The sequence below is a fragment of the Somniosus microcephalus genome, chromosome 10 (genome assembly GCF_052327205.1).
Source record: "Somniosus microcephalus isolate GS21.2 chromosome 10, FLI_Smic_1.0, whole genome shotgun sequence".
In the NCBI taxonomy this organism is placed as follows: Eukaryota; Metazoa; Chordata; class Chondrichthyes; order Squaliformes; family Somniosidae; genus Somniosus; species Somniosus microcephalus.
This window is the reverse complement of record NC_140996.1, coordinates 239,169,395-239,194,001: the sequence shown is the minus strand read 5'-3', so window position 1 is coordinate 239,194,001 and position 24,607 is coordinate 239,169,395. Positions and strand designations below refer to the sequence as shown.

General features: G+C 49.5%; 1 protein-coding gene across 1 annotated transcript in view; it reads right to left on the bottom strand.

The window, feature by feature from the left end:
* The window catches only part of LOC147112212 (protocadherin-16-like), a 222,783-nt gene that overhangs the window by 145,536 nt on the left and 52,640 nt on the right, over positions 1-24,607 (bottom strand). The window contains exons 4-5 of the mRNA XM_085998329.1: positions 15,857-16,093; positions 11,212-12,219 (exon numbers count right to left, since the gene is read on the bottom strand). Coding sequence (XP_085854455.1) covers positions 11,212-12,219; positions 15,857-16,093 — 1,245 coding nt within the window. The remainder of the gene's footprint in view (positions 1-11,211; positions 12,220-15,856; positions 16,094-24,607) is intronic.

The following is a 24,607-nucleotide window of genomic DNA, read 5'->3' as shown; positions in this document are numbered from 1 at the left end:
GGAATAAAAGGGTCATCTTTGGGTTGGCAGGCTGTAACTAGTGGGGTACCGCAAGGATCAGTGCTTGGGCCTCCGCTATTAACAATCTACATCAATGATTTGGATGAGGGGACCAAATGTAATATATCCAAGTTTGCTGATGATACAAAGCTGGGTGGAATGTAAGTTGTGAGGAGGATGCAAGGAGGCTTCAAGAGGATATAGACAGGCTAAGTGAGTGGGCAATAACATGGCAAATGGAATAAAATGTGAGGTTATCCACTTTGGTGGGTAAAACAGAAAAGCAGAGTATTTTTTAAATGGAGAGAGATTGGGAAATGTTGGTGTTCAGAGGGACCTGGGTGTCCTTGTACATGAATCACTGAAAGATAACATGCAGTTACAGCAAGCAATTAGGAAAGCAAATGGTATGTTGGCCTTTATTACAAGAGGATTTGAGTATAAGAGTAAAGACGTCTTACTGTAATTATATAGGACTCTGGTGAGACCACACCTGGAGTATTGTGGACAGTTTTGGTCTCCTTACCTAAGGAAGGATATACTTGCCATAGAGGGAGTGCAACAAAGGTTCACCAGACTGGTTCCTGGGATGGGGGGATTGTCCTATGAGGAGAGATTGAGTAGACTAGGCCTATATTCTCTAGAGTTTAGAAGAATGAGAGGTAATCTCATTGAAACATACAAAATTCTTACAGGGCTTGACAGGGTAGATGCAGGGAGGATGTTTCCCCTGGTTGGGGGGTCTAGAATCAGGGGTCACAGTCTCAGAATAAGGGGTCGGCCATTTAGGGCTGAGATGAGGAAACATAGAAACATAGAAGATAGGAGCAGGAGTAGGCCATTCGGCCCCTCGAGCCTGCTCCGCCATTCAATGAGATTATGGCTGATCATCCAAACTCAGTACCCTGTCCCTGCCTTCTCCCCATATCCCTTGATCCCTTTAGCCTTAAGAAATATATCTAACTCCTTCTTGAATAAATTTAATGAATTGGCCTCAAATGCCTTCTGTGGTAGAGAATTCCACAGGTTCACCACTTTCTGGGTGAAGAAATTCCTCCTCATCTCTGTCCTAAATGGCTTACCCCTTATCTTTAGACTGTGACCCCTGGTTCTGGACTCCCCCGCCATCGGGAACATCCTTCCTGCATCTGGTCTGTCTAGTCCTGTTAGAATTTTATAAGTTTCAATGAGATCCCCTCTCATTCTTCTAAACTCCAGCAAGTATAAGCCCAATCGACCCAATCTCTCCTCATACGTCATTCCTGCCTTCCCAGGTATCAGTCTGGTGAATCTTCGCTGCACTCCCTCCATGGCAAGAACATCCTTCCTCAGATAAGGCGACCAAAACTGCACACAATACTCAAGATGTGGTCTCACCAAGGCCCTGTACAACTGTAGCAAGACATCCTTGTTCCTGTACACGAATCCTCTCGCTACGAAGGCCAACATACCATTTGCCTTTTTAACTGCCTGCTGTACCTGCATGCTTACCTTCAATGACTGGTGCACAAGGACACCCAGGTCTCATTGCACTTCCCCTTCTCATAATCTATTGCCGTTCAGATAATAATCTGCCTTCCTGTTTTTGTCACCAAAGTGGATAACCTCGCATTTATCCACATTATACTGCATCTGCCATGCATCTGCCCAATCACCCAACCTGTCCAAATCATACTGGAGTTTCTTGGCATCATCCTCACAGCACACACGCCCACCCAGCTTTGTGTCACCTGCAAACTTGGAGATATTACATCTAGTTCCCTTGTCTAGATCATTAATATATATTGTGAATAGCTGGGGTCCTAGCACCGATCCCTGCGGTACCCCACTAGTCACTGCCTGCCACTCGGAAAAAGAGCCGTTTATTCCAACTCTTTGCTTCCTGTCTGCCAACCAGTTCTCCATCCAAGTCAGTACCTTGCCCCAATCCCTTGTGCTATAACTTTACACGCTAATCTCTTATGTGGGTCCTTATCGAAAGCCTTCTGATGGTCCAAATACACCACATCCACTGGTTCTCCCTTATCTATTCTACCAGTTACATCCTCAAAAAATTCCAGTAGATTAGTCAAGCATGATTTACCTTTTATAAATCCATGTTGACTTTATCCGATACTGTCACTGTTTTCCAAGTGCTCTGCTATTACATTTTTTAGAATGGACTCTAGCATTTTCCCCACTACCAATGTCAGGCTTCGGTCTATAATTCCTCGTTTTCTCTCTACCACCTTTTTTGAATAGTGGGGTAACATTAGCTACCCTCCAATCCATGGGAACTGTTCCAGAGTCTATAGAATTTTGGAAGATGACCAGCAATGCATCTACTATTTCTAGGGCCACTTTCTTCAGTGCCCTCGGATGTAGATTATCAGGCCCTGGGGATTTATCGGCCTTCAATCCCATCAATTTCCCTAACACCATTTCCCTACAAATACTGATTTCATTCAGTTCCTCCCTCTCATTAGACCCTATGTTCCCCGACATCTCTGGGAGGTTATTTGTGTCCTCCTTTGTGAAGACAGAACCAAAGTATGTATTTAATTGGTCTACCATTTCTTTGTTCTCCATTATAAATTCCCCTGATTCTGACTGCAAGGGACATATGCTTGACTTCACCAATCTTTCTTTCTTCACTTATCTATAGAAGCTTTTGCAGTCAGTTTTTATGTTCCCTGAAAGCTTACTCTCATACTCTATTTTCCCCTCTCTTAATTAATCCCTTTGTCGTCCTTTGCTGAATCCTAAACTGCTCCCAATCCTCAGGTTTGCTGCTTTTTCTGGCCAATTTATATGTCCTCTCCTTGGATCTTATGCTATCCCTAATTTCCCTTGTTAGCCACGGTTGAGTCACCTTTTTTGTTTTATTTTTATGCCAAGCAGCGATGAACAATTCTGTAGCTCATCCATGCGATCTTTAAATGTTTGCCATTGCCCATCCACCGTCAATCCTTTAAGTAACGTACCCAAATCCATCCTACCCAACTCGCACCTCATACCATCGTAGTCTCCTTTATTTAAATTCAGGACCCTAGTCTCTGAGTCAACTACTTCACTCTCTATCTTAATGAAGAATTCTATCATATTATGATCGCTCCGCCCCAAGGGGCCTCGCACAACAAGATTGCTAATTAATCCTTTCTGATTACATAATACCCAGTCGAAGATAGCCTGAACTCTAGTGGGTTCCTCGACATATTGGTCCAGGAAACCATCCCGTAAACACTCCAGGAATTCCTCCTCCACAGTATTGTTACTAATTTGGTTAGCCCAATCTATATGTAGAGGTTGGTGAATCTTTGGAATTCTCTACCCCAGAGGGCTGTGGAGGCTCAGTCGTGAGTATATTCAAGACAGAAATCGATAGATTTTTGAATATTAAGGGATTTAAGTGATATGGGGATAGTGCAGGAAAGTGGAGATGAGGTAGAAGATCAGCCATGATCTTACTGAGTGAGGGAGGAGGCTCGAGGGGCCGAATGGCAGATTCCTGCTCCTATTTCTTATGTTCTTATGTTCTAAATGTGTCTGACGAGGGTTTGAGATCGTGATGCCAGAGACAGAAGATTAAATGTAAGAGATTTAGAACAGAGGGCAGGAGAAGCTTCCTCACACAGAGAGTTGTGAGGCTGTGGGATTTACTCCTAGGGTTCATAGAATCATAGAATGATATAGCACAGAAGGAGGCCATTTGGCCCATCGTACCTGTGCTAGCTCTTTGAAAGAGCTCTCCAATTAGTCCCACTCCCCCCGGCTCTTTCCCCACAGCCCTGTATATATTTCCCTTCAAGTATTTATCCAATTCCCATTTGAAAGGGAATGGTTAATGTTTGAAGCAGAAGCTTTATCAACAATCAAGATTAGATTGTAGGGGTGGATGCAGGAAATGGGGTTGAAGAGATTTGGAAACATAGTGGATACATGTGATGTAAACGGGGAATTACAGACCGGTAAGCCTGACATCGGTAGTGGGGAAAATGCTAGAGTCCATTATAAAAGATGTAATAGCAGAGCACTTGGAAAACAGTGACAGGATCGGAAAAAGTCAACATGGATTTACAAAGGGTAAATTGTGCTTGACTAATCTACTGGAATTTTTTGAGGATGTAACTGGTAGAATAGATAAGGGAGAACCAGTAGATGTGTGTATTTGGACTATCAGAAGGCTTTCGCTAAGGTCCCGAATAAGAGATTAGCGTGTAAAGTTAAGGCACATGGGATTGGGGGCAAGGTACTGACTTGGATAGAGAACTGGTTGGCAGACAGAAAGCAAGAGTTGGAATAAACGGGTCTTTTTCCGAGTGGCAGGCAGTGACTAGTGGGGTACCGCAGGGATCAGTCCTTGGAACCCAGCTATTCACAATATATATTAATGATCTAGACAAGGGAACTAGATGTAATATCTCCAAGTTTACAGACGACACAAAGCTGGGTGGGCGTGTGTGCTGTGAGGAGGGTGCCGAGAAACTCCAGTATGATTTGGACAGGTTGGGTGATTGGGCAGAAGCATGGCAGATGCAATATAACGTGGATAAATGTGAGGTTATCCACTTTGGTAGCAAAAACAGGAAGGCTGATTATTATCTGAATGGCAATAGATTGGGAGAAGGGGAAGTGCAACGAGACCTGGGTGTCCTTGTGCACCAGTCACTGAAGGTAAGCATGCAGGTGCAGCAGGCGGTTAAGAAGGCAAATGGTATGTTGGCCTTCATAGCGAGAGGGTTTGAGTACAGGAACAAGGATGTCTTGCTGCAGTTGTACAGGGCCTTGGTGAGACCACATCTTGAGTATTGTGTGCAGTTTTGGTCGCCTTATCTGAGGAAGGATGTTCTTGCCATGGAAGGAATTCAGCAAAGATTCACCAGGCTGATACCTGGGATGGCAGGAATGACGTATGAGGAGAGATTGGATCGATTGGGCTTGTACTCGCTGGGGTTTAGAAGAATGAGAGGGGATCTCATTGAAACTTATAGAATTCTAACAGGACTAGACAGACTAGATGCTGGAAGGATGTTCCAGATGGTCGGGGAGTCCAGAACCAGGGGTCACAGTCTAAGGATAAGGGGTAGGCCATTTAGGGCAGAAATGCAGAGGAATTTCTTCACCCAGAGTGGTGAACCTGTGGAATTCTCTACCACAGAAGGCAGTTGAAGCCAATTCATTAAATATATTCAAGAAGGAGTTGGATATATTTCTTAAGGCTAAAGGGATCAAGGGGTATGGGGAGAAAGCAGGGACCGGGTACTGAATTTGGATGATCAGCTATGATCGCATTGAACGGCGGAGCAGGCTCGAGGGGCTGAATGGCTTACTCCTGCTCCTATCTTCTATGCTTCTATGTTTCTATGTATTAGAATATTTATTCACGTGGAGGCTGAATGCCAACATGGACTGGATGGGCCGAATGGCCTATTTCCATGTTGTAGCTTCTGTGTATTTCTACGCAATAGAATCCCAGTTCAAACCCCTCACCCGCTTTCCAGCCTGGGTCACTGGACAGTGATCAGGGGCAGGAACCCTGGCTGATTTCCCCTCTCTCTAACCCAGGGGTCACTGGACAGTGATCAGGGGCAGGAACCCTGGCTGATTTCCCCTCTCTCTAACCCAGGGGTCACTGGACAGTGATCAGGAGCAGGAACCCTGGCTGATTTCCCCTCTCTCTAACCCAGGGGTTACTGGACAGTGATCAGGAGCAGGAATCCTGGCTGATTTCCCCTCTCTCTAACCCAGGGGTCACTGGGCAGTGATCAGGAGCAGGAACTGTTGTGTATGTACCTTTAAGAGAATAACTGGTCTCAGACTGCAGTACCGGCAGTGACCACCCCTGTATAAAAGGCGCTAGCAGCCTTCTGGTAGTTTTAGTTCCCGATTGTCTCCATTCAGTAAAGACTTGTTATAATCAACTCCTGCTGTCCGTGTCTCAATTATACACGGACATAATATTGGCGACGAGCAGATACGAACTTACCTACAGTCTGCACCACCTCATGGGATCCATTCCTGAAGCAAAGTGAGCAGAGGTCGAGGCCAGAAGGAAGAAGCAGTAGAAACGGGCGTCGACCGTGGGCATCCGCCCCTGAGTCAGCGGAGTTGAAGATTTGCAGGAGAGGCTGTTGAGAGCGGGGCTTGGTTCCTATCGACGGTGCTTCAGCTAATCGGGCTGGTGGCAGGTAGTACACTGATCCTTCCTGGGATGCGGCGGTCTAGAACTCGAGCGGGTGGCTTGCAACGGGGCCGAGCAGCGTTGTCGGGAAGAGGAGAGAGAGAGAGGGTGGAGCACACAGGGCGCGGCCGGTGCTACGAAGCCGGGCAGCGTACAGACCCGAGAAGAGGGAGGCAAGAGTCCCACAGGGTTGTTCCACGACGGGAAAATAATAAAATAAAAAATAAAAAATATCAAACGCGCAGAAAGCCGCGAGGAGCTGCAGGTTGCCACGGAAACCGTGGAAAGCAGCGCTAGCAACAGCGGGGAAGAAGGCAAAGCGCGGGAGGCGCCATTTTGTTAAATCGGGGAAGAAGGCAAAGCGCGGGAGGCGCCATTTTAGATTTCCAAGATGCGGAAGAAGACTGGCTATATCACTGCCTTTGATAATGCAATAGAAGGCTGGACCACGTATGTGGAAAGAGTCGAGGTATATTGCGAGGCAAACGAAATAGCCGATGAGAAAAAGGCATCGGTACTGCTAAACTTAATGGGCGCAAGAACGTACGGCCTATTGCGGGACCTGATTACTCCAGCCAAACCGAAGGTGAAGAGTTTAATGAAATTGTTGCTATCCTACAGGAACACCTAAACCCTGCACCACTGCTGATAGCAGAAAGATTTAAATTCCACAGGAGAACTCAGCATAAAGATGAGAGCAATGCTGATTACCTTACGGAACTACGCAAGCTATCAAAGCACTGCCAGTTCGGAGCAGGACTGGCAGATACCCTACGGGACAAATTTGTCTGTGGACTCCTGAGTGAAGGAACACAGAAGAAGTTACTCTCAGAGAAAGAGCTGACGCTAGATAAGGCTTTCAGCGTGGCAGTATCATACGAAGCAGCAGCCGGGGAGCTGCGGAAATACAACAAAAGCCACAGGAATACGGCACCCATGAAATGACACGGGGATTTGCAAAATGTTATCGCTGCGGCAGAACAACCCATGACCAGAAGGACTGCTGGTCCAAGGACAAAATATGCAGACAATGCGGAAAGATGGGACACATTGCACAAGTTTGCAGGTCTGGGAAGAAGACCAACGACAACAAAAAGGCTACAAAGGAACCGTACAAGAAAGTACAAAAGATGATGGACAGTAGTTCCGAAGACCAGATGAGCGATAGTGAATTCGGGAACAAGAGACTAAGCTGTCTCAAACTTCACAATGTAATCGCAAAAGTGGATCACCGAACCATTTGGGTCACCCTCACGATAGCAGGGTCCCAAGTTAAAATGGAATTGGATACAGGATCAGCGCTAACCGTCATGAATCGACGAGACTACGAGTGGCTATTCTCACACATACCCTTGAGAGAGACATCCATCATCTTGACGACGTATACGGGGCAAAAAGTATACCCCAGAGGAAAAATAAGGGTGCCTGTCGAATACAACGGCAAGAAAATACGGAAATTGTATCTCTACATACTGCAAGATGGAGGACCACCGTTATTGGGACGTGAATGGATCAGAAAGATAAGCTTAGACTGGCACTCCATTCAGGCAATGACGGTGGCTGGTAAAAAAGATGACGACGTCACTCCTGGATGATTGTCAACAATCTTAGCTAACGCCAAAGAGGTATTTCAACAAGAACTGGGCACTCTTAAAGGCGTAACCGCCTCAATAAAAATAGAAGAGAATGCAATTCCCAAGTTTTTCAAAGCAAGACCGGTACCATATGCAATTCGCCCAGCCATCGAGGCAGAGCTGGAGAATCTGGAGAATGCAGGCATGTTGTCTAAGGTAGACTGGAGCAAGTGGGCGACACCCATCGTTCCTGTCATGAAGAAAACGTTAAACAATAAGTCTGAGGAGCCAAGGAAGGTTCGCATCTGTGGGGACTTCAAGGTGACGGTGAACCCAGTCCTTCACACAGTACAATATCCTCTTCCAAGGATAGAAGACATCTTCGTCTCACTATCTGGAGGGAAGCGTTTTACAAAAATTGACCTAGCACAAGCGTATTTGCAGATGGAGGTTGAAGAATCCTCTTGGAAGTATCTCACGATAAACACTCACAAAGGTCTTTACCAGTATCATCGATTGGTATTCGGAGTAGCATCAGCTCCGGCGATATGGCAAAGAGCGATGGAACAAGTCCTGCAAGGGATTCCAGGGACTCAGTGTTACTTGGACGACATCCTAGTGACAGGTGAAGGTGACAGTGAACACCTTAACAACCCAGAACAGGTGCTCACTAGACTACGTGAACATGAGCTACGAGCCAACCGCCCCAAGTGCGAGTTTTATTAAGAAACAGATATCGTATTGTGGCCACGTGATTGATGAAGAGGGGTTACATAAGTCCCCTGACAAAATTGAAGCGGTTGTTAAGGCCCCAGCGCCTGAAAATGTGTCGCAACTGAGGTCATTCCTCGGATTGGTGAATTACCACCATAAGTTTTTACCGAATTTGTCCACAATTCTGCACCCACTGAACGCCCTACTACGAATGGGAGTAGCATGGAAATGGAGCAATGACTGTAAGCGGGCCTTTCAGAAGAGTAAGGACTTAATCACTTCAAGAGAAGTATTGGCTCACTACAACCCATCACTACCGATAAGACTGGCGTGTGATGCGTCTCCCTACGGCATTGGGGCGGTACTGTCACGTAAATTCCTTGATGGTTTAGAGAGGCCGATAGCTTTTGCGTCACACTCGTTAACTTCAGCCGAGCGTAACTACGCCCAGATTGACAGAGAGGCCCTCAGCCTAGTGTGGGGGGTGAAGAAGTTCAATCACTACCTGCACGGTCAAAAATTTACTCTACTAACTGATCATCAACCTCTTGTCTCCATTTTCAACCCTCAGAAGGGCGTACCGATAATGACAGCACAACGGCTACAGAGGTGGTCCCTTTTCCTAGGGGCACACCAATATGACATCGAGTACAAAGGAACTAAACAGCATGGGAATGCTGATGGATTGTCGCGCCTACCGTTGCTGACGGTGGAAGAAGAACTTGCAGTGGATCCAATGGAGATATTCCACTCGACCATAGTCGAATGTCTCCCTGTGACGAATGCAAACATAGAAAAGGAAACACGAAATGACCTGACACTATCCCGGGTCTATGATTTAACGGTGAAGGGATGACCAGCACATGGCGAACCACTGCTGCCAGCATTCTCGCCGAGAAGAGAACAGCTGTCAGTGTGCAGAGGAACTTTGATGTGTGGATCCAGAGTAGTAATTCCACCCAAATTGAAGGATAGAGTGCTCAATGAGCTTCATGAGGGTCATCTGGGAGGGGTAAAAATGAAGAACTTAGCCAGAGCGTTTGTGTGGTGGCCGGGAATCGATAGAGAGAAATCGAAGAGATGACCAAGAGCTGTACAGGATGCCAGAAGGTCCAAAACGCCCCACCACAAGCCCCTCTACATCCATGGGAGTGGCCCTCATCTCCATGGCAAAGGGTGCACATTGATTTTGCTGGTCCCTTCATGGACTCGATGTTTTTAATTGCGGTGGATGCACATTCAAAGTGGCCAGAGGTAATAAAAATGTCCTCAACCACCACAGAAAAAACTATCACAGTCTTACGAACCATATTCGCCAGGAATGGGCTGCCTGAGCAGATTTGCTCTGACAATGGACCACAATTTGTGTCTGAAGAGTTCCGGAGGTTCTTAAAAAACAATGATGTTAAGCATTACACATCTGCCCCATATCATCCAGCCACTAATGGATTGGCCGAGAGGTTTGTTCAAACATTCAAGAAGGCTATCAAGGCAATGTGTAATGAAGATATACCCCTACAACACAAGGTGGACAACTGCTTGTTTGCCTACCGGAATGCGACACATGCGGTTACCAACCAAACTCCTGCCATGATGTTCTTCAATCGAAGACTGCAATGCCGCTTGGATTTGGTTAAGCCGAACATCAGAAGAGATGTGGAGAACAGGCAGTTTCAGAATGTGAATGAAAGACCGACCAGGAGTTTTAAGATAGGTCAACCAGTTTTGGCCCGGGACTACCGCACAGAGAAATGGCAGCCAGGGACGATTTGTACACGGCAAGGACCTCTCATGTATACCGTGGACGTTGGAGAGAGCATTGTAAGATGCCATGCTGACCAGATTCTAGAGTCACTGGAAAACATCAACTCCACACCACGATCTGATACACCTGGCGATGAAACCGAAGTACCAATTGCAGCTACCGCAGAATCGGTGATATTGGAAGCAGATGAACCAAACGACATTGATCCCGACTCAACCTTGCCAGAAGAACCTGATACCCCAAAGAAGCGTTATCCAGACAGAATCAGGGAGCCTCCTCAAAGACTGAACTTATAATTGCTTAACCTCAACCAATGTATCTAGCAACTGTAATTGTGATTGTAATTAGTTATCATTTAGTTGTTAAATGAATGTTATGTACTGTTTATCTAAAAGGGGAGGAATTGTTGTGTATGTACCTTTAAGGAAATAACTGGTCTCAGACTGCAGTACCGGCAGTGACCACCCCTGTATAAAAGGCGCTAGCAGCCTTCTGGTAGTTTCAGTTCCCGATTGTCTCCATTCAGTAAAGACTTGTTATAATCAACTCCTGCTGTCCGTGTCTCAATTATACACGGACATAATAGGAACCCTGGCTGATTTCCCCCTCTCTCTAACCCAGGGGTCACTGGACAGTGATCAGGAGCAGGAACCCTGGCTGATTTCCCCTTTCTCTAACCCAGGGGTCACTGGACAGTGATGAGGAGCAGGAACCCTGGCTGATTTCCCCTCTCTCTAACCGAGGAGTCACTGGACAGTGATCAGGAGCAGGAACCCGAGATGATTCCCCCTCTCTCTAACCGAGGAGTCACTGGACAGTGATCAGGAGCAGGAACCCGAGATGATTCCCCCTCTCTCTAACCCAGGGGTCACCGAAGCCAATGATTGGCCCTGTCAGCACAGTGTGTGATTGGAAGCTTCCTGTGGTTCAGCACCGCACCAGGCTGGGCATTAACTCAGTGAGCTCCTGCTCTCTGTGAGTGAGTCTGGACTAATTACCGGTCAGTGAGTTGATCTGGAAGCTGGAATGCACTGGGAGCAGTCTGTAAGTCAACTTGCTGTTCAGCCCGTGATCTCGGTCTGTGGCCAGGATGCGTCCGATGGCTGTTGCCGGTGGCACATTCTCTTGTACGGTGAAGAAATAACGTTCCTCGCTGAGTTTCGGTGCGTTGTCATTCTCGTCTGTGACGCAGACTCTGACGGTGGTGGTCCCAGTTTTTCTCTGGTCGCCCTCACTGCTGGAAGCCACGACGGTCAGACTGAAGAGGTCCTTGTTCTCACGGTCCAGGGCACTCTTCACATACAACCAACCGCTTTCAGGCACGATTCCAAAGTTGGCAGAGTCGCCATCGGAGCGCAGGTGGTAAGTGATGTGGGAATCTATACTGTCCTGGCTCAGTGCGCGCACCTGGAGAAACCGGGTGTTGACAGGTGTCCCTTCCTTGACCTCGACCCTATAGGTCAAGGTGTCAAAGATTGGGGCGTTATCGCTCTCGTCCTGGACGTGAATCACCAACGTGAAGGTGGAGCTGAGCTGTGGAGCACCGCTGTCCTTAGCCACAATTTTCAGGTCGTAACGCGGCATCATCTCATAGCTCAAGGATCCAATCACACGGAGCTTTCCAGAGGTTCGGTCGATGCTGAAAGTTCTCTCTGTGTTGGAGACAATGTCGAACTGCACCTGCCCATTGGCCCCGCTATCCCGATCCTCCGCATTGACCGTGTAGATGAGGGAGCCAATCTCTGTGTTCTCTGGGACCAGAATAGACTCGGAGGAGGTGGGGAATGTTGGCGTGTTATCGTTGATGTCAGATATCGTGATTTTGACTTTCGTACTGCTGTAGGCAGGCGGAGAGCCACTGCGAGCTTGGACATCCAGGATCACAGTAGGGTGAGACTCATGGTCCAGGGGGATGCTGGTCCGGATCAATCCCGAGCTGATATCGATTGCAAAGTATCCGTTGGGATCTCCAGAGGAAATGGCATAGAAGACAGAATCCGAATGACCTGCCAGTCAGAAAGAGACGGAAATCAGTTTAAAACAGGATAACACAGCTGAAAACCTTCATAGAATCACAGAATTTTACTGCACAGAAGGAGGCCATTCGGCCCGTCATGGCTGCGCCAGTCGAAAAAGAGCTATCCAGCCTAATCCCACTTTCCAGCACTTGGTGCGTAGCCCTGTAGGTTACGACACTTCAATTGCATATCCAAGTACTTCTTTTATATGATGAGGGTTTCTGCCTCTGCCGCCCTTTCAGGCAGTGAGTTCCAGACCCCCACCACCCTCTGGGAGAAAACATTTCTCCTCAACTCCCCTCTCAACCTCCAACCAATTACTTTAAATCTATGCCCCTGGTTATTGACCTCTCTGCTAGGGGAAATAGGTCCTTCCTATCCACTCTATTCAACATTCAAGAAGCATTTAGATGAGCACTTGAAATGCCATAGCATACAAGGCTATGGACCAGGTGCTGGAAAATGGGATTAGATTAGACAGGGCTTGATGGCCAGCGCGGACACGATGGGCCTCTTTCTGTGCTGTATAACTCTATGGGGGAAAAATTGGGTGAGTAGCGCCACCTGTTAGCGCCTAAAGAGGCAGTCAGTGGCGATATTCAGCAGGGGCGCTAATGGTGGCATTAGCCTTTTGCGCTGCGCTGCCACCGATGACGTCATTGGTGTACGCAGCACCCCATTCGCGCCCTGATCGCGATATTTGGTAGCGAACACCGCTGTAGCGCCGTTCGCTACCCGCGCCCGGTTCACGGGGCCTTGCTGCGCCGGCAGAGGCGCAAGTTAAGGTGGAGGTGCGGGGCGGCCACTTTTTCGGCGGCCGCCTGCCAGCACCTCCGTCCCCGGCCTCCTGGCCCCCCCTCCGAGGCATTGCCGGCTGTTTCCCGAGAGCCCGGCACTTCTCCTTGGTGCCGAGCTCTTTTGCCGGCACTCGCGATCGGGGCTCGCGCTGTTGCAGGCCCCTCCCCCTTAACAGTGGGAGGAAGGCCTGCAGTACCGCAGCGTGCCGTGCCGCAGTGTGTGGCCTCGCCCCGTCTCCCTCTAGGGGCACTTCAACTGAATTTGCGGCGATCGCGGCGCAAATTCCAGCGCCCAGGCGAACTTTGCGCCGCTTGGGCGCCTCAGGCCAATTTCTAGGCCTATGACCCTATCTCGGCCCCTCATAATTTTATTCACCTCAATCAAGACTCCCCTCAGTCTCCTCTGTTCCAAAGAAAACAACCCCAGCCTCTCCAATCTTTCCTCACAGCTAAAATTCCCCAGTCCCGGCAACATCCTCGTAAATCTCCTCTGCACCCTCTCTAGTGCGATCACATCCTTCCTGTAATGTGGTGACCAGAACTGCACGCAGTACTCTAGCTCTGGCCTAACTAGTGTTTTATACAGTTCAAGCATAACCCCCCTGCTCTTATATTCTATGCTTTGGCTAATAAAAGAAAGTATCCCATATGCCTTCTTAACCACCTTATCTACATAGGATTACATCGGACATACTGCACAGAAACAGGCCATTCGGCCCAACCAGTCCATGCCGGTGTTTATGCTCCACTCGAGCCTCCTCCCGTCTTTCCTCATCTAACTCTATCAGTGTAACCCTCGATTCCCTTCTCCCTCAGATGCTTGTCCAGCCTCCCCTTAAATACATCGATACTATTCACCTCAACCACTCCCTGTGGGAGCGAGTTCCACATTCTCACCATTCTTTGGGTAAAGAGGTTTCTTCTGAATTCCCTATTGGATTTCTTGGTGACTATCTTATATTGATGGCCTCTAGTTTTGCTCTTCCCCACAAGTGGAAACATTCTCTCTGTATCCACTCTATCAAAACCTTTCATCATTTTAAAGACCTCTATTAGGTCACCCCTCAGCCTTCTTTTTTCAAGAGAAGAGACCCAGCCTGTTCATCCTTTCCTGATATGTATACCCTCGCATTTCTGGTATCATCCTTGTAAATCTTCTCTGCACCCTCTCCAGCGCCTCTATATCCTTTTTATAATATGGTGACCAGAACTGTACGCAGTACTCAGAGTGTGGTCTAACCAAGGTTCGATACAGGTTTAGCATAACTTCCCTACTTTTCAATTCTATCCCTCTAGAAATAAACCCTAGTGCTTGGTTTGCTTTTTTTATGGCCTTGTTAACCTGTGATTTGTGTATTTGTACTCTGAGATTCTCGTTGTTCCTCTACCCCACCCAGACTCACACCCTCCAAGTGATAAGTGACCTCCCTATCCTTCCTACCAAAATGCAATACCTCACATTTATCGGTGCTGAACTTCATTTGCCAATTATTTGCCCATTCTGCAAGTTTATTAATGTCCTCCTCTAATTGGTTGCAGTCCTCCTCAGTATTGACTATCCCCCCAATTTGGTATCATCCACAAAATTAGAAATTCTGTTTTTGATTCCAAAGTCTAAATCGTTAATGCAAATTGTGAACAGCAGTGGTCCCAGCAGTGGTCCTTGTGGAACACCACCACCCACCTTCTGCCACTGTGAATAGCTACCCTTTTTTCCCACTCTTGAAGCCAGCTAGCAATCCAGAAATGGGGATGATCGCTGATGACTGCACAGTGTTCAGTGCCATTCACAACTCCTCAGATAATGAAGCAGTCCATGCCCGCATGCAGCAAGACCTGGACGACGTTCAGGCTTGGGCTGATATGTGGCAGGTAACATTCGCGTCACACAAGTGCCAGGCAATGACTATCTCCAACAAGCGAGAGTCTATCGCCCCTGGAGGTGATTGGAGCGCTAAATCAGGCGTTACACACCTGACTTAAGGCGCTAACACCGAGGAGCGAGGCGCTACCTCAGAGCGCTGGCGAAGCTCATGTGATGTCAGTCAGCAATGGAACACAGACACACTGGCACCGGCCAGTTCTTAAAGGGGAGGGTCGATCTTGCTCTCCATCCACACCCTGCTCATTGCAGCCTTGAATCTCGGCCTGGAGAGACCTGTACATCAAATCTGCTGGAAAGAACAATGGAGAAGCCCAGGGAAAGAGCTCAGAGTGCAGCCCCACAGGCTCTTCTAAATCGATACAAGGAAGGGCAAATCAAAATAAACCTGCAAAGTGCTGCTCAGAACCCAAAACTCCTTCACACAGCGTTGAATCTCTCCAGAAGTCTCTCTCTCTCTCAGAATGCGCGGTGCAAAAATGTCACCGACAAAAAAAGGCAGGAAGCGGTCGCCTTTAAATAGCGCCCCCCCAGTCCCTTCCTGACTGCAAAACGCTCCCCTCAACCTGTTGTTCCAAGCGGCAGGCGGTAAGGCAGGGGGCGCCACTCAATGTCCGGTCCGGGGCGCTACCGGGGCATTGCGCACTCGACTGACGTCACGATCGGCAGGCGCAGGAGATCGTGGCAATAGTGTTTAGAGCCGCAGCAAAATGTCGGGTCAATTTCGCGAGTGGCGCAAACATCGCCGCGCCCAGGCGCTAGTTGCTTTGCGCCCCATTAGGGCGCTAATGGGAGGCGCAAAGCAACCAAATTCCCCCCCCCCCGCACCGCCGAGTTCAAAGGTGAATCCCCACTACGACCCATGGCCTGTCAATTGTCAGCTCCACCGCAGCGGCACCACGGACGACTCTGCTCGATCCAGGTTTGTGATAAAACCATTGCTCACCTGGCGGGTTCAGTGCTCTGACGGAGCCAATACGCGATCCCCTCCTCACATCTTCAGGCACTGTGAAGAAGTATTGAGCTTGCTCGAAGAGTGGCGGTGAGATCGAACCCGAAACGATGCTGATATTCACCATGGCGTTCGCCGGTGACGTTAGGCCGCCTGCATCCCGTGCAGAGATAACCAGCCGCTGCACCCTGTCGGCTTTGCCTAGTAGCGGAGTGGCGAGTGAGAGAACTCCTGTGGGAGGAATTCATGGCACAGAGCTGAGAGAACTGGGCTGAAACCGGAGTCAGCAAACATTGCCTCAACTCCCCTCTTTACACATGGATCCTGCACACAACTCACACCAACCCCTGATCACAACTCACACCAACCCTTCACCACAACTCACACCAACCCCTCACCACAACTCACACCAACCCTTCACCACAACTCACACCAACTCTTCACCACAACTCACACCAACCCTTCACCACAACTCACACCAACCCCTCACCACAACTCACACCAACCCCTCACCACAACTCACACCAACCCTTCACCACAACTCACACCAACCCCTCACCACAACTCACACCAACCCTTCACCACAACTCACACCAACTCTTCACCACAACTCACACCAACCCTTCACCACAACTCACACCAACCCCTGATCACAACTCACACCAACCCTTCACCACAACTCACACCAACCCTTCACCACAACTCACACCAACCCCTCACCACAACTCACACCAACCCTTCACCACAACTCACACCAACTCTTCACCACAACTCACACCAACCCTTCACCACAACTCACACCAACCCCTCACCACAACTCACACCAACCCTTCACCACAACTCACACCAACCCTTCATCACAACTCACACCAACCCCTGATCACAACTCACACCAACCCCTGATCAGAACTCACACCAACCATCCACCACAACTCACACCAACGCTTCACCACAACTCAAACCAACCCCTTCACCACAACTCACACCAACCGTTCACAACTCACACCAACCCCTGACCACAACTCACACCAACCCCTGATCACAACTCACACCAACCCTTCACCACAACTCACACCAACCCTTCACCACAACTCACACCAATCCCTGATCACAACTCACACTAACCCCTGACCACATCTCACACCAACCCTTCACCACAACTCACACCAACCCCTGACCACAACTCACGCCAACCCCTGAACACAACTCACACCAACCCCTTCACAACAACTCACACCAACCCTTCACCACAACTCACACCAACCCTTCACCACAACTCACACCAACCCCTGACCACAATTCACACCAACCATTCACCACAACTCACACCAACCCCTTCACCACAACTCACACCAACCCTTCAACACAACTCACACCAACCCCATCCACAACTCACACCAAAGCTTCACCACAACTCACACCAACCCCTCACCACAACTCACACTAAACCTGACCACAACTCACACCAACCGTTCACCACGACTCACACCAACCCTTCACCACAACTCACACCAACCCCCGACCACAACTCACACCAACCCTTCACCACAACTCACACCAACCCCTGACCACAACTCACACCAACCCCTTCACCAACTCACACCAACCCTTCACCACAACTCACACCAACCCTTCACCACAACTCACACCAACCCGACCACAACTCACACCAACACTTCACCAGAACTCACATCAACCCCTGACCACAACTCACACCAAATCCTTCAATATAACTCAAACCAACCCCTTCACCACAACTCACACCAACCCCTGATCACAACTCACACCAACACTTCACCACAACTCACACAAATCCTTCACCACAACTCACACCAACCCCCAAACACAACTCACACCAACCCTTCACCACAACTCACACCAACCCCTGACCACAACTCACACCAACACTTCACCACAACTCACACCAACCCTTCACCACAACTCACACCAACCCTTCACCACAACTCACACTAACCCTTCACCACAACTCACACCAACCCCTTCAGCACAACTCACACCAACCCCTGATCACAACTCACACCAACCCCTGACCACAACGCACACCAACCATTCACCACAACTCACACCAACCCTTCACCACAACTCACACCAACCCTTCACCACAACTCACACCAACCCTTCACTACAACTCACACCAACCCCTGACCACAACTCACACCAACCCTTCACCACAACTCACACCAACCCCTTCACCACAACTCACACCAACCCTTGATCACAACTCACACCAACCCTTCACCACAACTCACACCAACCCTTCACCACAGCTCACACCAACCCTTTCACCACAACTCACACCAATCCCTGATCACAACTCACACCAACCCCTGACCACAACTCACACCAACCCTTCACAACTCACACCAATCCTTCACCACAAGTGACACCAACCCTTCACCACAACTCACACCAACCGTTCCCCACAACTCACACCAACCCTTCACCACAACTCACACCAACCGTTCCCCACAACTCACACCAACCCTTCACCACAACGCACACCAACCCCTGACCACAACTCACACCAACCCTTCACTACAACTCACACCAACCCCTGAACACAACTCACACCAACCCCTTCACCACAACTCACACCAACCCTTCACCACAACTCACACCAACCCTTCACCACACCTCACACCAACACCTGACCACAACTCACACCAACTGCTTCACCACAACTCACACCAACCCTTCACCACAACTCACACCAACGCTTCACCACAACTCACACCAACACCTGACCACAACTCACACCAACCATTCACCACAACTCACACCAACCCTTCACCACAACTCACACCAACCTCTGACCACAACTCACACCAACCCTTCACCACTACTCACACCAACCCTTCACCACAACTCACACCAACAGCTGACCACAACTCACACCAACCCCTGACCACAACTCACACCAACCCCTGACCACAACTCTCACCAACCATTCACCACAACTCACACCAACCCTTCACCACAACTCACTCCAATGATTCATCGCAACTCACACCAACCATTCACCACAACTCACACCGACCCTTCACCACAACTCACACCAACCCCTTCACCACAACTCACACCAACCCTTCACCCCAACTCTCACCAACCCCTGATCACAACTCACACCAACCCTTCACCACAACTCACACCAACACCTCACCACAACTCACACCAACCCTTCACCACAACTCACACCAACCCTTCACCACAACTCACACCAACCCTTCACCAAAACTCACACCAACCCTTCACCACAACTCACACCAACCCTTCACCACAACTCACACCAATCCCTGATCACAACTCACACTAACCCCTGACCACATCTCACACCAAACATTCAGCACAACTCACACCAACCCCTGACCACAACTCACACCAACCTTTCACCACAAGTCACACTAACTCTTCACCACAACTCACACCAACCCCTGACCACAACTCATACCAACCCTTCACCACAACTCACACCAATCCCTGACCATAACTCACACCAACCTTTCACCACAACTCACACCAACCCTTCACCACAACTCACACCAACCACTGACCACAACTCACACCAACCCCTTCACCACAACTCACACCAACCCTTCACCACAATTCACACCAACCCTTCACCACAACTCACATCAACCCCTGACCACAACTCACACCAACCCTTCACCACAACTCACACCAACCCCTGACCACAACTCACACCAAATCCTTGAATATAACTCAAACCAACCCCTTCACCACAACTCACACCAACCCTTCACCACAACTCACACAAATCCTTCACCACAACTTACACCAACCCCTTCACCACAACTCACACCAACCCCTGACCAAAACTCACACCAACCCTACACCACAACTCACACCAACCCGTCACCACAACTCACACCAACCCTACACCACAACTCACACCAACCCCTTCACCGCAACTCACACCAACCCCTGACCAAAACTCACACCAACCCTTCAACACAACTCACACCAACCCTTCACCACAACTCACACCAACCTTTCACCACAACTCACACCAACCCTTCACTACAACTCACACCAACCCCTGACCACAACTCACACCAACCCTTCACCACAACTCACACCAACCCCTTCACCACAACTCACACCAACCCCTGATCACAACTCACACCAACCCTTCACCACAACTCACACCAACCCCTTCACCACAACTCACACCAACCCCTGACCACAACTCACACCAACCCTTCACCACAACTCACACCAACCCTTCACCACAACTCACACCAACCCTTCACCACAACTCACACCAACCTTTCACAATTCACACCAACCCTTCACCACAACTCACACCAACCCTTCACCACAATTCATACCAACCCCTGACCACAACTCACACCAACCCCTGACCAGAACTCACATCAACACCTGGCCACAACTCACACCAACCATTCACCACAACTCACACCAACCCTTCACCACAACTCACACCAACCCCTGACCACAACTCACACCAACCCTTCACCACAACTCACACCAACCCCTGGCCACAACTCACACCAACCATTCACCACAACTCACACCAACCCTTCACCACAACTCACACCAACCCCTGACCACAACTCACACCAACCCTTCACCACTACTCACACCAACCCCTGACCACAACTCACACCAACCCTTCACCACAACTCACACCAACCCCTCACCACAACTCACACCAACCTTTCACCACTACTCACACCAACCCCTGATCACAACTCACACCAACCCTTCACCACAACTCACACCAACCCTTCACCACAACTCACACCAACCCCTGACCACAACTGACACCAACCCTTCACCACTACTCACACCAAACCCTGATCACAACTCACACCAACCCTTCACCACAACTCACACCAACACTTCACCACAACTCACACCAACCCCTGACCACAACTGACACCAACCCTTCACCACTACTCACACCAACCCCTGATCACAACTCACACCAACCCTTCACCACAACTCACACCAACCCATCACCACAACTCACACCAACCCTACACCACAACTGACACCAACCCCCAAACACAACTCACACCAACCCTTCACCACAACTCACACCAACCCCTGACCACAACTCACACCAACACTTCACCACAACTCACACCAACCCTTCACAACTCACACCAACCCCTGATCACAACTCACACCAACCCTTCACCACAACTCACACCAACCCTTCACCACAACTAACACCAACCCTTCACCAAAACTCACACCAACCCTTCACCACAACTCACACCAACCCTTCACCACAACTCACACCAATCCCTGATCACAACTCACACTAACCCCTGACCACATCTCACACCAAACATTCAGCACAACTCACACCAACCCTTCACCACAACTCACACCAGCCTTTCACCACAAGTCACACCAACCCTTCACCACAACTCACACCAACCCCTGACCACAACTCATACCAACCCTTCACCACAACTCACACCAATCCCTGACCACAACTCACACCAACCTTTCACCACAACTCACACCAACCCTTCACCACAGCTCACACCAACCCTTTCACCACAACTCACACCAACCCCTGATCACAACTCACACCAACCCCTGACCACAACTCACACCAACCCTTCACAACTCACACCAATCCTTCACCACAAGTGACACCAACCCTTCACCACAACTCACACCAACCGTTCCCCACAACTCACACCAACCCTTCACCACAACTCACACCAACCGTTCCCCACAACTCACACCAACCCTTCACCACAACGCACACCAACCCCTGACCACAACTCACACCAACCCTTCACTACAACTCACACCAACCCCTTCACACAACTCACACCAACCCCTTCACCACAACTCACACCAACCCTTCACCACAACTCACACCAACCCTTCACCACACCTCACACCAACACCTGACCACAACTCACACCAACTGCTTCACCACAACTCACACCAACCCTTCACCACAACTCACACCAATGCTTCACCACAACTCACACCAACACCTGACCACAACTCACACCAACCATTCACAACTCACACCAACCCTTCACCACAACTCACACCAAACTCTGACCACAACTCACACCAACCCTTCACCACTACTCACACCAACCCTTCACCACAACTCACACCAACACCTGACCACAACTCACACCAACCCCTGACCACAACTCACACCAACCCCTGACCACAACTCTCACCAACCATTCACCACAACTCACACCAACCCTTCACCACAACTCACTCCAATGATTCACCGCAACTCACACCAACCATTCACCACAACTCACACCGATCCTTCACCACAACTCACACCAACCCCTTCACCACAACTCACACCAACCCTTCACCCCAACTCTCACCAACCCCTGATCACAACTCACACCAACCCTTCACCACAACTCACACCAACCCCTGACCACAACTCACACCAACCCCTTCACCACAACTCACACCAACCACTGACCACAACTCACACCAACCCCTTCACCACAACTCACACCAACCCTTCACCACAACTCACACCAACCCTTCACCACAACTCACACCAACCCCTGACCACAACTCACACCAACCCTTCACCACAACTCACACCAACCCCTGACCACAACTCACACCAAATCCTTCAATATAACTCAAACCAACCCCTTCACCACAACTCACACCAACCCCTGATCACAACTCACACCAACCCTTCACCACAACTCACACAAATCCTTCACCACAACTCACACCAACCCTACACCACAACTCACACCAACCCGTCACCACAACTCACACCAACCCTACACCACAACTCACACCAACCCCCAAACACAACTCACACCAACCCTTCAACACAACTCACACCAACCCTTCACCACAACTCACACCAACCTTTCACCACAACTCACACCAACCCTTCACTACAACTCACACCAACCCCTGACCACAACTCACACCAACCCTTCACCACAACTCACGCCAACGCCTTCACCACAACTCACACCAACCCCTGATCACAACTCACACCAACCCTTCACCACAACTCACACCAACCCCTGACCACAACTCACACCAAATCCTTCAATATAACTCAAACCAACCCCTTCACCACAACTCACACCAACCCCTGATCACAACTCACACCAACCCTTCACCACAACTCACACAAATCCTTCACCACAACTCACACCAACCCTACACCACAACTCACACCAACCCGTCACCACAACTCACACCAACCCTACACCACAACTCACACCAACCCCCAAACACAACTCACACCAACCCTTCAACACAACTCACACCAACCCTTCACCACAACTCACACCAACCTTTCACCACAACTCACACCAACCCTTCACTACAACTCACACCAACCCCTGACCACAACTCACACCAACCCTTCACCACAACTCACGCCAACCCCTGATCACAACTCGCACTAACCCTTCACCACAACTCACACCAACCCTTCACCACAACTCACACCAACCCTTCACCACAACTCACACAAACCCTTCACCAAAACTCACACCAACCCTTCACCACAACTCACACCAACCCTTCACCACAACTCACACCAACCTTTCACAACTCACACCAACCCCTGACCACAACTCACACCAGCCCTTCACCACAACTCACACCAACCCTTCACCACTACTCACACCAACCCCTTCGCCACAACTCACACCAACCATTCACCACAACTAACACCAACCCTTCACCACAACTCACACCAACCCCTGACCACAACTCACACCAACCCTTCACCACTACTCACACCAACCCCTTCACCACAACTCACACCAACCCTTCACCACAACTCACACCAACCCCTGACCACAACTGACACCAACCCTTCACCACAACTCACACCAACCCTACACCACAGCTCACACCAACACCTTCACCACAACTCACACCAACCCTTCACAACAACTCACACCAATGCCTGATCACAACTCACACCAGCCCTTCACCCCAACTCACACCAACCCTTCAACACAACTCAGACCAACCCCTAACCACAACTCACACCAACCTTTTACCACAACTCACAGCAACCCCTGACCACAACTCACACCAATCCCTTCACCACAACTCACACCAACCCTTCACAACTCACACAAACCCTTCACCACAACTCACACCAACCCCTGACCAAAACTCACACCAACCCTTCACCACAACTCACACCTACCTTTCACCACAACTCAGACCAACCCTTCACCACAACTCACACCAGCCCCTGTCCACAACTCACACCAACCCCTGATCACAATTCACACCAACCCCGGACCACAACTCACACCAAACCCTTCACCACAATTCACACCAACCCCTGATCACAATTCACACCAACCCTTCACAACAACTCACACCAACCCCTGATCACAACTCACACCAAACCCTGATCACAATTCACATCAACCCCTGATCACAATTCACACCAACCCTTCACCACAACTCACACCAACCCTTCACCACAACTCACACCAACCCCACACCACAACTCACACCAACCCTTCACCACAACCCACACCAACCCTTCACCACAACTCACACCAACCCTTCACCACAACTCACACCAACCCCTCACCACAAATCACACCAACCCCCGAACACAACTCACACCAACCTTTCACCAAAACTCACACCAACCCTTCACCACAACTCACACCAACCCCACACCACAACTCACACCAACCCTTCACCACAACCCACACCAAC